The sequence below is a fragment of the Hyaena hyaena genome, unplaced genomic scaffold, assembly GCF_003009895.1.
Source record: "Hyaena hyaena isolate Hyena2069 unplaced genomic scaffold, ASM300989v1 scaffold_126, whole genome shotgun sequence".
NCBI lineage: Eukaryota > Metazoa > Chordata > Mammalia > Carnivora > Hyaenidae > Hyaena > Hyaena hyaena.
Window position 1 is genome coordinate 565,334 of NW_024080759.1, and position 16,143 is coordinate 581,476.

At 40.3% G+C, this 16,143-nt stretch overlaps 1 protein-coding gene across 7 annotated transcripts in view; it reads left to right on the forward strand.

The window, feature by feature from the left end:
* Positions 1–16,143, forward strand: part of RBMS1 (RNA binding motif single stranded interacting protein 1) — a 214,151-nt gene that overhangs the window by 166,473 nt on the left and 31,535 nt on the right. For all 7 annotated transcript variants that reach the window (XM_039237556.1, XM_039237557.1, XM_039237561.1 and 4 more), the window contains exons 3-4: positions 6,108–6,166; positions 10,581–10,672. In XM_039237556.1, the coding sequence (XP_039093487.1) occupies positions 6,108–6,166; positions 10,581–10,672 (151 nt within the window). The remainder of the gene's footprint in view (positions 1–6,107; positions 6,167–10,580; positions 10,673–16,143) is intronic.

Genomic DNA, 16,143 nt, shown 5'->3' on the forward strand with positions numbered 1-16,143 from the left:
TGTCCAGAGCAAATTTCCAGTGTCTCATCTTTGCCACTTCCTGGCTCTGCAAACCTTTACTAGGTCCCATGCGCTCTGCTCCTTAGTTTCACATCCTCAAAGCCGGGGAAAATCCCTTACCTACTCCAAAAATGGTTGTTAGGATTAAAATGACTTACAACACTTAGAATAGTGCCTGGCATAAAATAAAAGCTGTATAAATGTAAGCTATTACTTTTATTATTCTCCTGAATTAACACATTAGGTCATACTGTCCAGTATTGATGTTGAACTGATAGTCATATACAATAAATCATTTCAGTTCCCTGTCCTTCCTTCTTGCTGATTATTGTCCTTTGCACAGGCACAGAATCTCACAGGATGCATACTCAGTTTGTCCTTCACTGGCAGTTCAGCTATTAAAACAAACAAAACCAATGGGGAGCCAGGGTGGCTCAGTTGGGTGAGCATCCAATTCCTGATTTCAGTTCAGGTTATGATCCTGAGGTCAGGGGATCGAGTCCTGCATCAGGCTCCGCACTACTAGTGCAGAATCCTTGCTTGGGATCCTCTCTCCCTTTGCCCCTCTCCTCTGTTCACCCAAATGCTCCCTCTTTCTCTCTATCTTAAAATTTTAAAAAATTTAAAAACTAAACAAAAACCAATCATCATCTGTACAGGGGCAATATCCCACCCTTTGTCAAGCTTAAAATATATTTTTTTGTTTACATTATAAGTTTATACTTTGTCTTACTGTTGGTTTCTGCATGTTCATTGTTTTTTCATGTTTAATAACGTTCATAAAATATTTCAAAACTCAAACACTGCACATAACCCTGTGGTGCCCTAAATGAATTTACAACTGGAATGACCAATGTTAAAATAACTTGTCAACCACTGTCGCCATCTGTTGGCAGTGGGTGGGTTGGACTCCACTTTCCAGAGCCTGCACTTGTAAAAGCCACGAGTTCCCTAGTACAGGAGTTTGTGCGCACACTTGTGCACACGCGTGTGTTCCATGTGTGCACACACATTAGATGAAGTCTAAAGATAGGCACTAATGTGTTTTAACATTCCTACCCAGGACTTCCAGTGATTTTAATATTTCAACCTACCTTTCTGCGTCTTTTAATTACAAGTATGCATTTCTTCTGTAATTAAGGTGAATTAATAAAAAGGTAGCATTTAGGAGGGACTAAGTGATGGAGGCGGAGGAGAAAATGAAGTTTTATTTACTAAGTACAGACTGAAACTTACTGAAATGAAAGAAATTTAAAAGGAAATGGGGGAGAAACGTCTAAAGCTGTGATACAAGCAGAAGAAATGTTGGTAGATGATCAGCAGGTTTTATCAGCCAAGTTCACTTGAGCCAATAGGTTTAAATGTGAGTCTTGTTATCCTCTCCCTTTGAAATTCTAATGACTCTGTAGTCACGTCTCCTAATGACTCTTTATCCTTTTGCTTCCTCTGGAGTGGATTATCTACTCTTAGCAAAGAATATTATATTCTGGGTAGCCAGGGCTGTGGTCTGAGCCTTATGTTACTTTGAAGCTGGTGAAAACTCAAAGAATCTTCATATTCACATTTTCCCCATAAAAGTCTACACCTTGCTCTCTTCCCCTTGGTGTCATTAGAATGTGAATTCTGCCGGTCAAGAGGCCTGTTTTTCCCAACATGTCCCTATTATTTAATGAGTTGGGTTTTTTTTTTTTAAGTTTATTAATTGAGAGAGAGCAAGAGCATGAGGGCTTGCAGGAGGAGTGAGGAAGGGACAGAGAGAGGGGGAGAGAGAGAATCCCAAGCAGGTTCCATGCTGTCAGTGCAGAGGCCAAAGCCGGACTCGAACTCACAAACCATGAGATCATGACCTGAGCCGAGATCACCAGTCGAACCCTTAAGAAACTGAGTCACCCAGGCGCCCCTACTTATTTTTTAAAACAAAATGTATATTGGAACAAGGGTAGGTGAATAAGTTGCTTTATGAATTTTTTACTCCTAGGCCCTGATGATCACCAACAGACTCACATAAATGTTAATCAGCTGTAACGCTCCCCCTCCCCAATCCCTTACCCCACATTGTTAAATCCTTTTGCAAACAGAACCAGTAGCTGGATGTGATGACTCCTCTGAAGCCTTGCTACTCTTTTCCTGTTCCTCGAGGTGCCGTTTGATGGACGGTTCATCCCCACGTTCTAGATCCTTCTTCCTGTCATCAGAACTGCTTGTTCTGTACTCCGTCTCCACAACATGGTGACATCATTACCCACTGAGAAGCTGCCTTAGCCAGGGCCTGAGTGATTGAAAATGTGACATCTTCCAGCCCGGTTATTTTAGTGAGATAGTTCTGGTGCTGTGGGAGGTCTAGCTGAGTGGACAGCCTCCAAGAGAAGACAGCCTGTGAGAGGTAGATCATTCTGCACCCCTCAGGTAACTCCATATAAGCAGTCCACTGATCCACTGCAGTGCCGGGAGGCAGTATGGAATAATAGCAGCACAGAGTGGAAACTGCTTTCTGCCTTTCTGAGAAGTCACAGTCTTTCAGGCTTAACCCACAAATCACGGTAAAAACCGCAATAGAAAGCAAAACTGATACATTTCAGAAATATCTCTTCTCCTCTAACCCCCCCACCCAGTCCCTCTTTCAACCATGAACCACATGTTTATTTCTTGTGTTTAACACAAACAGAAGCTCTGCTTTGGCTTGAAAAGTAAATCTACTCCCATACCTTGATACCATCCATCCACTTGGTTCCTCTCCTTTCGTACGCTCGGTGTATAAAGGAAACCTTGTTTGTCAGAATTATTTCATGAATACATTGCAGTGAAAAATGAAACACAATTCATTGAAGCTTCGGGGTATTAGGTGAGATCTTAGGCTTAAAATTTATATGAGCTTTTGTTTTCCCATTTGCAAAAATGGGAATAATAGCACCTACCTCATAAGATCGTTGCAAAGTTAATTAAATAAGATCATGCATACAAAGTCCCTGGCACAGTGCCTAGAACATAAGTAGGAACTGAGTACATGTAATCCCCTCTCTGGTTTCTTATAAAATCACAACGGATTTGGATGAGGAGATTAGGGATGGGTTCATGGAAGAGATAATGTTTGAATAGATTCTTCAGGTTCAAGCATGGGTAGAATGGGATAATGGTGGGTTGAGAGAGACATGTTTAAAATGATGTGTAAGGTATATAAAAGCAGTAGACAGGGTTGCAAGCAGCAGAGACTAGAGGCAAGGCAAGAACTATTGTGTATTTTTTGCTTGGCTTTAGACACAGTGAAGGGGAAGGATGAATATTAGAAACATATCAGAGACAACTCAGAAGAGTTACTGCTGTCTGGACTCAGGAATGGCTGAGTTGATGGCGTCTGGAAGATCTCGAGCTTGGTGGAGATTGGGAGTGAAATAGCACTATTGAATGAAAAAGACAGGGAAGATGTGTTGGGGGCTCTTTGGGGATGGGACTTAGAAAATAGTGGGCATTGGGTGACATTACATGAGATATTTAGGTATTTTAATATCTTAACTGAGATATTAAGTTGAAAGAGGAGGTGACAAAACCTAAAGTTTTGGTGGAATAAAACGACAACAACAACAGCAACTCCAGAATAAGAAAGGCACCATCAGAGAAGATGCATTAAATAACACCATAGCATTGGATGAATTTCCTAGGCAGTGGAAGGGTTGAGGTGAGAGTAACTTGGTTAAGGAGGGAGAAGAGGAGGCTGAATGGACAAAGAAGAATGAAAAGAGGACCAGAAATGTAGAATGAGATTTGGAGAGAGAGCTCAGAGCAGAGGAGGTGTGGGTTACATAGATGTGGAAGTGAGGAGTAACATCAAAGTAGCAAAGAGACCAAAGAGAACAGAAACCTGAAGAGAGCGTGGCATGGATTGAGTACCAGTACGACCAGAGTCTTTTCTTTTTTCCTACTCCCAACTTCTCTCTTTCTTGCCTATCATTAGTGTGGAGAGCATGACCAGAAAAGTACAAGGCCAGCCCCTGACCTTCCCTAAATTTCCTTTCTTCTGTGTGGTTTACAAAAGACCCTGAACTCTGTGACCTCAGGCAAAGTCTCTTAATCTCTGTGACTTTCAATCCCCTTATCCCAAATTGGAATCCTACTAACTTTCTTCCATACTTTTGGAAAGGTATGAGACAGGAATGCAGTCTAAGAATCTTTTCATCTAAAACTTTAGCAAAAGGAGAGACCACTGGTAAATATCAAGCACGTAAATAAATGGTTGCTAAAAAAGTGGTCTCTAAATCACCTATTTTTTATGGTTAGCAGATTTTTTTAAATTATAACTTCTTTTTTTTTTTTTTGGTAAGCATAGTGACCTGTGTTAATGTTGTTATAAATACTCAGAATCTCTACAGGGAATTGAAGGTGTTTGTGCAGCATTCTGCCTCTTGATGTAATTGTCATTTGAACCTTAAATTATCTTTACTTTCATGCCTAGTTAGTAATCATTTGATTACATGATTACACAGAGTGAAAATAAACAGAGGCAAAGAGGCGGTTCAAGCCATTAGTTTCTTCTCAATAAAAATATTTCAGCTTGTTCAAAGCATAAACTAGAAACCTACAATATTCACAATGGTTAAAATGCTGCATCTGTGTACAGATGTTTCATTTCCTAAACTTTTAAGAGAATTTTTAGTCCTCAAGATCAATCATGAGAAAGTAATATTAGAGAAAATGTGAAATTTTAAAAGCAGTACAGGGGAAAGTAAAATCTGAGAATTGACCATGTATAAAGGAGAACACAGGTTTCACATGTATGTAAGTTATTTGCATTTCTTAGAGTCCCAATAATTTTTAAGGATTATTTTTCAAAGGTTTTTTTTTTCCCCCTTAGTTTTTTGAAGACAGACATAGATGGCAGTTCCTTACACTGTGGTTTAGTCACTATGAAAGGATGCAGGATCAGTGCATATATTTAAACCATGCTGCCATTTCATCTTCAGTAGCAGTGCATTCTGGATTTTCTCCCTCCTTCCCCCAGTGTCTACTATACATTAAGGAATTTGGACACATTTATACAAACCCTCATAGAATTCATGCTTAATCCCTGTTTTGTATTCTTTTTTTTATGTTTATTTTTTTATTTATTTCTAGGAGAGAGAGAGAGACAGCGTGAGCAGGGGAGGGTCAGAGAGAGAGGGAGATACAGACTCTGAAATNTTTATTTTTTTATTTATTTCTAGGAGAGAGAGAGAGACAGCGTGAGCAGGGGAGGGTCAGAGAGAGAGGGAGATACAGACTCTGAAATAGGCTCCAGGCTCACAGCTGGCAGTCAGCACAGAGCCTGACGCGGGGCTTGAACCCACGAACCGCGAGATCATGACCTAAGCGAAAGTCGGACGCTTAACCCACTAAGCCCCCCAGGCGCCCCCCCTGTTTTATATTCTGGATTGTTCATTTCTTATACACACACGTGTACACACACATTAGAGTGTATACTGGATAACTGTTATTACTCAGTTAAAAGAGGTATTAATGAATATAATTATATATTTTTATATATTTATTTATATAAATATAGTTATCAGAGTCTTAGGTAAAAAAAAAAAAACCTGCACTAAACACACCATCAAGCACGTTAAACAAGGACATGCATGCACGCACACTCTTGCGTGACGATGGGAGCCATGTGGTGCTGTCTGCAAAACCAAAAGGAGTAGATATAATGCGGGCAGGTTTCCCCCTCTTGCCAGTCTATAAAGTCTCTGTGGATCATAGTACTTCAATAGTTTTGTAACTTTGCATTTGGCTTTATATTCATATAGTGTTACTAGAAGAAACTTTTTATGGAGCTCATATTCCTTTTTTCTTTTTATTTTATTACTTATTATTTTTTGGTCCCAAGATTGTCAGATAAGTACCTGATTCCTCAAAGTTCAACATCAAACTGTAGTCCAGAGGTTCAAACAGGAGACCTAGCTGTTCCCTGTTTTTAGGTTAGAGCTTAGCAGTCTCATTTTCTGTCCCCTAAGTATAGAACATTTCATCTATTAAAGTCTGTAGATGTTTGAAAAGTGTGTGTGCTCTCTGGGCTTAGATGTTACTAAGTGTTCCTTGGTTTTAACTTCTCCTTTTTTTTTTCTTTTTACTTTTAGATACGGGAAAATAGTCTCCACGAAGGCAATTTTGGACAAGACAACGAACAAATGCAAAGGTATCTTCCCTTGTGTGATAATTTACGAAAGCTTCAGGGAAATGATGGCATTTTAAACGTGATCTTCGGTTTCAAAACTACCTCCATTTTATTAAATAGCAAGTTTTATGTGTCACCCAGTTCCTGTCTTGCACAATGTCAGCATATGTCTTTACATTTGTCCCTGGCCGACTTTTGGCTGGAAACCCCAAGCAGTTAGCAGTTTGCTAGAATCGCAGATCAGATGCCAGTGGCGCTAACGTGCAGGGTACTGCTTGGCGTTTAGCCTCTACTTTTAAAAGGGAAGTAAAGTTAGAAAATAGCTTTTCTTTCCTGAGCCTGAGGAGATTAGAGCTGCTTACTGAAGACCATTGGACTGCACTAAAGAACTGAAAAGATTACATATTGTGCAAATTGGCTCTATTAATTAGAATAGAGTAGTTTTAAGCAGTACTTAATTACATGTTTCAATACTCCCAATTGTTCTGTGCTGAATGCCTGTTGACAATATTGGCAGCGGGGAGGAGAGAACCATTTTCACTGACCAAATTGTAATAGGGAGGGGAGGTCATACCCCCCTTTGAAATATGCTGCTGCATTAATTTGATGCACTGACCTTCAGTTTTCCATGTAATTAGGATGAGCTCATCCAGCTCCATGAGCTGGGAGAGGAGGCGTCTACAGTAGGCAGTAGGCAGTGCTGACGCTCCCCGGCTCTGACTTTTAATGATCCAGCATCTTAACAATGGGCATGTGATTTCTAGGAAAGGGGAAGAATGGAGTCAGCTGACTTTGAGTCTAACTACTGACCCCATGAATTGAAATAAGGTTGACAGGAATAGGCAGAGAAGGCAAATCTCCTCATTAATTAGACCCTATTTTTTCAAGTAGTGGTGATGGCTTTGCTTAGCACCATTTGAGAAAGGGAAAGAATGTAAATGAACCCTATGGTAAGGCCTTGCCTTAGAAGCCAGCCATTTCCTTTCATCTAGACGTGAAGTGGTTCATTGTATTTGACTCTTCTTCAAAGCCCCTAAATGTAAAGAAGCTATTGTGGCCAGTATCTGAGCCCCTGTTGAAGCAACATAGCACATTAAGACAGTTTTGCCTGGGGACAGTGAATAAAGCAGTGCTTTATGTAGAGAGGTACTCAATAAATATTTTAAATGAATTAAACTAGAGGGAGTCAAATTGTAGACTGAAATGTTTACATTTAGTTGCCAAGGTTAGTGTTACTTCCCATATTTGTAAATGATTTGGGAAAGCGGGGACACAGGAAAAAAGATCTTTAGTTTTATAGAGCAAAATGAGCTCTTGGAGGCATAAAACAGGAAGCTGATCTCAAACATTTGTTTCAAACTGAGAGAGAAATCACAGTAGACAAGTGCTTTTATGGCTTTAGCCTATCTTTCCTCCCATCCCCACCCCCGAAAAGGAATCTTACATGGCAGATCAGGTGTGTTTAAAATTAGCAAAGCTGCCCCAGTTAAGTTAGGGTGAATTCCTCACCACACCCCTGCACTGACAACTCCTGTGTATTTATTATACGCTCTTCTCCAATGAGAACCTATTCCCTGGAAACCAAAATGCAAAGTAAAAATGGGTGAGGATAAGTCAGACCAGTGAGAAAATAAGAGTAAGAGCAGGATACCTCCGGTTACTACAGAAATGGCCTGTGTTTCCTAATAGCCAAAGCAAAAATAGAAAACATAGCTATTCTCCTGGATCAGTCCCTACAATGTGGAGGAAAATCCAGGAAGCAGGACATTCCTGGGTCTGAGAGCTGAGGAAACTCCCCCTGGGGGCCCAGTGTGAGGGTGTTGTGTTACTTAGTGAATCTCACCTTCAGATATATCTTTATACATATTTATATAATGAAACCCATAGAACCTGTAGCTCAAATTTGCATACTCTTATATTTTACTTGAAAGTAATATAATAGAGAAAATGGGAATCGGCACACGATTGCCTGCCTACCCGTTACATTTGTTTTAAAGCAAATATTTATGAAACAGCTATGTGGTTAGAAAAGGATGTAAACAACTAGCATGCAACCATTATGGATTTTTTCCTAATAAGAAAATAACGGATAAAATAATACTAAGAGTACTTGACTGGTGATAAGTTCAACCACAGTTACATCAAAACTGAGACCGTCTATCTCTTGTGATTTATTGGTAACAACAGAATTGTGCGGAGGACACACTTAAGTATCCATGAGTAGGAGTTACATCATTTCATTGTAGTTGGGTATTCATTTATGGCCTCCTCAAGTTGTGTTTGGTAATAAAATAGGTGCGGTAGTGAGAGAGGATGGGCCAGTGTGTATGCCCATGGGAGGGATACATATTAGCATTAACTACAGGTTTCTACAAAAAGCTCAGAATGTGTTGCACCTAATTTCTGATGTGGCAGTTGTGTAGCATTCTCTGCTTTTCCCTGAGCCAGCTCTTCTTTTTTCCAACCTGGCTATTTCTCCACTGTCTAAATCAAATTAGGCTTTAGTTCAGTCCCATTCCAAGTAATAGAAGGAAGCTGCTTCTTATTTCATTCAGCTTTAACTCAGCTCTCCTGCAACATCTATTTCTATAATTGATGGTTTACTCTGTTCCATTATAACTTGTTTTGTTACCAGACAATATTTTTGGTACTAATAGTGCACGCTGACCTTTGAGCCTTTTCCAAACTTTGTGTTTGGCCTGTTGATCTGTGTGTTTGTCTGTTTTGGCACTAGGACTTCACTGTCTAAACTATTCTATCTTTACAATATCGATATGTAAATGATAGGACTGGCTCTTCTTCTGTGCAGCCTCCAAACAGTGTTTTTGGTTTTCAAAATACTCTTACTCATTTAAAATTTATTTTATACTAGGTTTGAGTTCCAGTAAAATCTCTGTTGGTATTTTTGCCTGGGTTACCCTGATCTTTTAAGCAGTGCGTTAAATATAATGTAGCTTTTTCTCAATAACTTAAGAGGGATCAATCACAGTGAAAAATCAGCGATTGCCTATTTTAGTACAGTGATACTCACTGGATTATGTGAAATGAATGGAGCTATTGCTCTTTCACTGAATTAAGTGCTGTTCTTTGTATAGTTTTCCTCTTTTATTGCTTATTGCTAGTTTTCACTGGTAAGTACCATCCACATGCTGCTTTTGTGGCAGCCCTACCCTTAGCCTGACCCCCACCCCCATTTTCCTGCTTTTGATATGTTGTGACCAAGGAGTAGCTGACCAGCTTATTAAAAATGTTTCTAAAGCTATGGATAAATGAGCTTTAAACCAGAGCCTCTTTTAGGAGGTTATTTGTCTGTTTTTATGTTTTGTTTTTAGGCTCTAGAGCATGAACTGCTAAAACAGCTCTTTTGGATATTTAGAGGCATTTTTACCCCTTTCTTTAAGTGGAGGGGGATCACGAGGTGTATTTTAAGTAAATAAGTAATCATATTTTTTTAAATATTTTTTTTATTATTTATTTCTAGGAGAGAGAGAGAGAGAGACAGCGTGAGCAGGGGAGGGTCAGAGAGAGAGGGAGACACAGACTCCGAAACAGGCTCCAGGCTCTGAGCTGGCAGTCAGCACAGAGCCCGACGCGGGGCTCGAAGCCACGAACCGCGAGATCATGACCTAAGTGAAAGTCGGACACTTAACCGACTAAGCCACCCAGGTGCCCCAAGTAATCATATTTTTAATCAAGTACTAAAACTTAGATTATTTTATATTTGGGGTATTCAGTGGTTATTCTTAATTTATTTGAAATATACAGTTTAGAGGTGCCTGAGTGGTTCAGTCAGTTAAGCATCCAGCTGCGGCTCAGGTCGTGGTCTAGTGGTTCATGGGTTTGAGCCCAGCATCGGGGTCTGTGCTGACAGCTCAGAGCCTGGCGCCTGATTCGGATTCTGTGTCTCCCTCTCTCTCTCTGCCCCTACCTGGCTCGCACTCTGTGTCTCTGTCTCTCTCTTTCTGTCTCTCAACAATAAATAAATGTTAAAAATAAGACACAGTTTATAGAATAAACATTTTTGTTTCTGTCATTTCTTAAGTTCTGTAGGATTGTGCCATCTTTCTCGCCAAACCATTAGAAATGCTAATTCTCTGAAGTTTATTTTTTCCCTTTTTTTTTTTTTTTTTAACTTTGGTTGGTTAACTGACATGTCTTTTTTTTTTTTCCCCAGTAAGTATAGGACACCTGAGAAAAGGGAAACTGTTCTGTTTTGTTTTTGACTTTGAAGGGAAATTTGTCTAGCTCATGAGCCACGACGGTGAAAGACAGCCAGAGGAGGACACTGCATTGCAGCTGTCAGTGCCAGACACCTGTCAGAACGTCAGGGTTTCGTTTCTGCCACCCACACCGGAAACCAAATAGAGTCATTTTTTTTGCTCTTTACATTATTACAAAACAATGGCTTAATAATGAAGTGTGTTTTGCATTTCAGGTTATGGTTTTGTTGACTTTGACAGTCCTGCAGCAGCTCAGAAAGCTGTGTCGGCCCTGAAGGCTAGTGGGGTTCAAGCTCAAATGGCAAAGGTGAGTTGAGAGCCAGACGTCACTGCTCTGGTCACTAGCTTCGCTTCCAAAGCCTGGCATTGGTGCTTTGCCTGTTACTGTGAACATCTTCCTTCCATCTCAGCCAGCCTGGGTCAGTTCTGGACACCTGTCCTGTGGCCCCACAGCCTCAGTAGTACTTTTAGCACACTGGAAGCTACAGATGCTACTTGGAAGCTGTACACAAGTCAGAGATTTTTAGACACTTATTTATGGGTTAGAAATCTCCTCTTTAGTAGTTCTATAGTGACTTTACTCAAGGCGTGTTTCCAATGAACTTTTAGCATTCCAGATGAAGAATATTGTTGAAGTGAGATTTATGCCCCAGTCTTTTTACTGCCCAAATGGAAAGTTGGGTTATGTTATACTTGGTACCTATAGTGCACTTATTCAGAAATTCATATAATTATGTGCATTTTTTTCCATTTGTGGTCCTTGAATTGCTGTTGGAAATATTTTCAAGCCTGAAACTCAGCAATTTGATATTCTGTATATCTTTTTCAAAAGATCAATAATTTTATAATCTCTGGCTTCTTGAAGTACAAAGGAAAGCAATTTTGTGCTGTCTGCTGCTACTTCTGACTAGTAGCATGTGATCATTCCCTCAGGGGCATTCCCATTTCCAGAAGGAAAAAAGATTTATAGAAGTTAAAGGGTTCTAGTAAAGAGATAAGTTACCTGCTAAGACCTTGAGACTCCTGAAGGACACAGGTGCCCCTACCAAGGTAGACATTTACCTGGACTCAATCAACATCATGAAAGACTTCAGGAATTACTAAAAGGGATCACCATCCAAAGTAGTCCTGGACTTTTAACATTTTTAAAGCTTTGAATTGAGTTGGACATATTTTTTAAAGTTTATGTATTTACTTTGAGAGAGAGGGAGAGAGAGAGAGAATTCCAAGTAAGCTCCACACTGTCAGCACAGAGCCTGACACAGGGCTCAAACTCGTGAGCCACAAAATCAAGTCACTTAACTGACTGAGCCACCCAGGTGCCCCATATTTGGACATAAGTTGGACATATTTTAGATTTTCTTGAACCCTAGAGTAAGACATTGAAATAAACTGAGGGGTGCCTGGGTTGCTCGGTTGGTTAAGCATTCAACTTAGGCTCAGGTCAGGAACTCACAGAGTGTGAATTCAAGCCCTACATTGGGCTCTGTGCGAACAGCTCAGAGCCTGGAGCCTGCTTCAGATTCTGTGTCTCCCTTTCTCTCTCTCTCTGTCTACCCACCTCCCCACACAGCTTGTGCTTTCCCTCTCTCAAAAACAAACATTAAAAAAAAATAAACCGATAGTATAATATTAAGCATCATGATTTTCAGATATTTTGTCCATTCTATAGAGTAATTCCCTGTGGCATTATTGAAAAATCATGATTATGAGGATTTTAAATATATTTCATTGTGTCTGTGCAGTACCTGTGTTGTACAATGATTTACAGAATGTATAACCTGCCTCTGTAAACAATGGATAACTGTACATTTTACAATCAGGACTTTCAAGGCACAGTCAGAAAAAAACAACTCTATGTTTCCCTCTACTCTGTCCGTTTCCTCTATTCTACAAAGTTCCTGCTTCCTCCTGTCATGGATAAAATCCAGGGCAGGTCCCATGACTTTTCTGGCCACTCTCGTTATCTTAAAAAGTCCCTTCCATTGCTTCTTTCATTCCAGGTCTTTCTGATTAATTTTTTCAGTAGAATGCCTCTTGATTTTTTTATATCCAAACATCACAGAACTATCTTTTGACACATTTTCAGCCATTTCTAAATGTACTTGCACCAAACAATACGGTGTCTTAAACAAGATGTTGTATAGGACGTCTCAAGTTACATTCTAAATACAGTTTGTAAAATGTCAGGCTCACACGTAGAGGTTTTAAAAACTGCTGAGACTCGGCAAAAGAGATCTGTGTCTCGGGTGTCACTGGTGGTAAAAGAAGTCACAGCTTACACAGCAGTTGTCTGCTAACAATCGTATTGATTACTTGGTGATCAGGAAGCAATGTTTTAAAGGTTATATCCCAATATAACCATCTATTGTGTGGGTATGTACATACACATGTATTTAAGTTACATTTCAGGAAATTATAGAAAAATAGGAAAATAAATATTTAATTACATTTTAGGAAATTGAGGGTGGTGATTAATGTGTAATACATTATGTTTTTTTTTCTTATTTGAAATAATGTGGAATGGGATCCTGGTTATTAACATTTTGATGCTGAACAACTGATTTTTAAGAACACATTACTGTTGTTACATGTATGATGCCTGTAATTTAAATGTCCAATCCTGGTGGGGTTTTGTTTCTTTGGATTTTTTTTTTTTTTTTGGATGATACTTTGAGTATCCCATTGAAGCTTCTCCCTTTTTCAAGCTCAGGTCTACTCTTAATTTGTAAGCGTACAGCAGGACAGGAGCATGATTAGTTTCTCTCCTGTTTCCGAAACTTGTTTTTCCTGCACTTCCATCAGCTAGCTAGCTGTGATTTCTTTTCTGCTCCCCGCCCCCACCTCCTACCCACCCACCCTTCACCACTTTGGAACGTGGTATAGGGTATAGGGTGGGAAAGTTTCTTGACCTGACAGTGGTGTAATCTGGTATTGATTTCTCTGGCCAGACAGAGAGCTGATGTTTTCCTTCGTGGAATGCTTTGGGAGGTTTTCAGAGATCTCTTATACCACCACTATCACCTCTAATTGATCTTTCTCCTGTGGTTCCTCGAAACTGGTGAATATATGCCTCAGCTACTGATAATCTAAGGGTCTAACTTCAGCCCCTTTCTGCTGGGACCTCCTTGCCCTTCAAGGCTGCCTTCTTGGAAGGATTTAACACAACCCTGAGCCAGCTCTACCTCGCATGGCCCACATCTGATCTGCGTTTGACAACTGTCTGGGAGAATAGGTACTTACTAACCACACTTCTGTCCCCCTTCAACCAGCCTCTTGCCTTTTAGATTCCTCAGGTTTAAGTCGGACATTGATCCATGGTATCTACCAAGCTCACGGCACACAGATCAAGCCTCCTGCGTGGTTTGTTCAAGCCTCTCTTGCTTGACTCGCAGTGATAGGGAAGCAGCCCACATGGTGAGACTCAGAACACATCAGCATTTCTCTCCACATACGTGTTCATCCTCAGCCTCTCTAGTCTCTCGTAGCCAGACGGAGGTGGGTGGCCAGCTAAGCATCCCAAACCCGTTCTCAGCGGCTCTCTTTAGGTTGTCTAGTTTCTCACTCTGGAATGTCAGAGTGCCAACAGTTGTTCTGTGGCTTCTGCTGCAACCAAGTTAGAAAGAGAGCTATTTAACAATCTGTTACAAATGCAGAGGCCTTCTTTTAAGGCAACCCTAAGAGCACTTACCTAGGCATCTTTTCAGTGCCAGTGACACTAAGCAGTGTGGTCTCATATGAAATAGCCACTGTTTTCAAGGACTCTTTACACCGCAGTTAGAACTGGAATGGGCGTAGATTGGCACGTGTCAGCAGTGCACCCGCATGCCACTTTCCTGGGGACTGATAACGAGCACCGTTCAAAGGACTCCTTAGGAGACTTGGGTACTGTAAATTGGCTGGGAAAAGTGATCCCTCTCTACGTCACCTGTCGGGAGGGAACAGTACACAAGTTCAGTGACACTGGCAGTGTGCCAGCATCCTGCATTTTATGAATTTCTGAATTTCTTTAGGTCTCTGTAGAAAGACGGTGTTTCCTGGACCTGATTTCTTTTTTTATTATATCATTAAAGTTACAGAAGGTATTTTAAATGCTAGAGGATCCATTGTTCTGTACTGTGGCACCATGGATTTGAGCATCTGGAATTGACTTCATTCCTTTATGCTCTCTGGATAAAGGAGCACCTGGCATGCACCTTCTGTGGAGACAGTTTTTAGAAGATGTTAAGGTCTGGCTCCCACGTCGAGTGATAAGGGACCCATTGCCATCCACTTTTTGTTAGTGAATGAACCAGGATATGACCTAAGGTTTTGAAACTTCACATTGCCACATATTGAAGTCTTGCTTTCTTATGTAATTAGAAAAAAATTAAGTGCATTCCAGGGAAGTCAGGGTGGGGGGTGGCATAGGGTTCAGGGTGAGGGAGCACATACTATTGTATGAGAGATTGGGTACCTGGGTTGAAAAAGGACTCCACAGATTCTCCGAAGTGAAGTGCGAAATTGAAAGTGCAGAGCATTCAGCAGTAGAGATGGGTTCTTATTCATGTTTTAACTTTCAGTACCTTTCTTGGTACCTGGCATAGGGTAGATACACTAAATGTTTGCTTTGTTGATGATCAGAGAAGGCAACTAAGTGAGAGAAAAACTTTCTTTCTAGCTTGAGCAGATAGTGACAATTAAGAATGGAACATTTAAAAATTATGTTTATTGAGCTCTGTCTATAGAGTACCCTGATGAAACGTATCAAAAGGTTTTCCCAAAGGCTCAAGGCCATTCCTATTTTTGTTAAACTTGGCTTTGTTTCAGATTTGTTTGTTGTAGAAGACTCAGAGTCAATAAAGAGAAGAGAAAATTTCAGATACCAAGCTAAAAAGACTTAACAAAATCAGCGTTGGTCATATCTGTTAACAGAATGACTTCTCTAGGCTGAAACTTTCAGCAGTACCTCTTAAGGCTTGCTGGGAGTCAGCAGATCATCATATGTTCTTTGCCTGGTGGTAAACTAGCACATTCCCTCCCCCACCCCCCAAGTAAATAGGCAGTCAAAGGAACAGGGATTTAATCCCCCTTCCACAGAGTCTACCATGCTTCAGGCAGTTTGCATTCACATGCCTGTAAGCAGCTCTCAGCTGGTTGGTGAACCTATTCAGTACAAGGGAAAACAGATGTCTGGTCTTCCTGCCAAGTCCCTTTCTTGCATTTTAGGAACCATTCCACATGCACAGGGAGGTTTTTGTTAATTTCTTTCAGATGATGACTGAGTGCTTTACACCACGCAGGACCTCTGAGCCCTGCTTTTCTACTCAAGTGAACATTAGTGGCCATTTATCCCTCTCATGGCCAATGTGGGAGCTAGTTTTCTACTTGTTAGAGAAGCCATTGAACCTTTTCCATGCCTAAGGATGGATATAAAGAGGCCTATTGGCCACACTTTATGTTTGGCCACCCATAATTTACAGAATAATTGTTTTTTGAGACATAACATTGTATGCAATAAAACAGAGTTATGGTTGTCACTGATTTTATAGAAACTAAATTACCCTCATTCAAGAACCACTCCCCACTCACTACAAGTATTATATATTCCATTCACTATGAATGTGTGGTAATTAGGGTACATGGACACTTTGGGGATTAGATATTTTTGTGGCCAGTGCTGCCAGCCTGGAGTTTCTTCTCTTTTCTTTTTTCTTTCTTTCTTTTTTTTTTTTTTCTAACTATTGCAACTTTGCAGTTAATGTTTGCAGGATAAGTTGACCATTTGAAAAGAAAAAT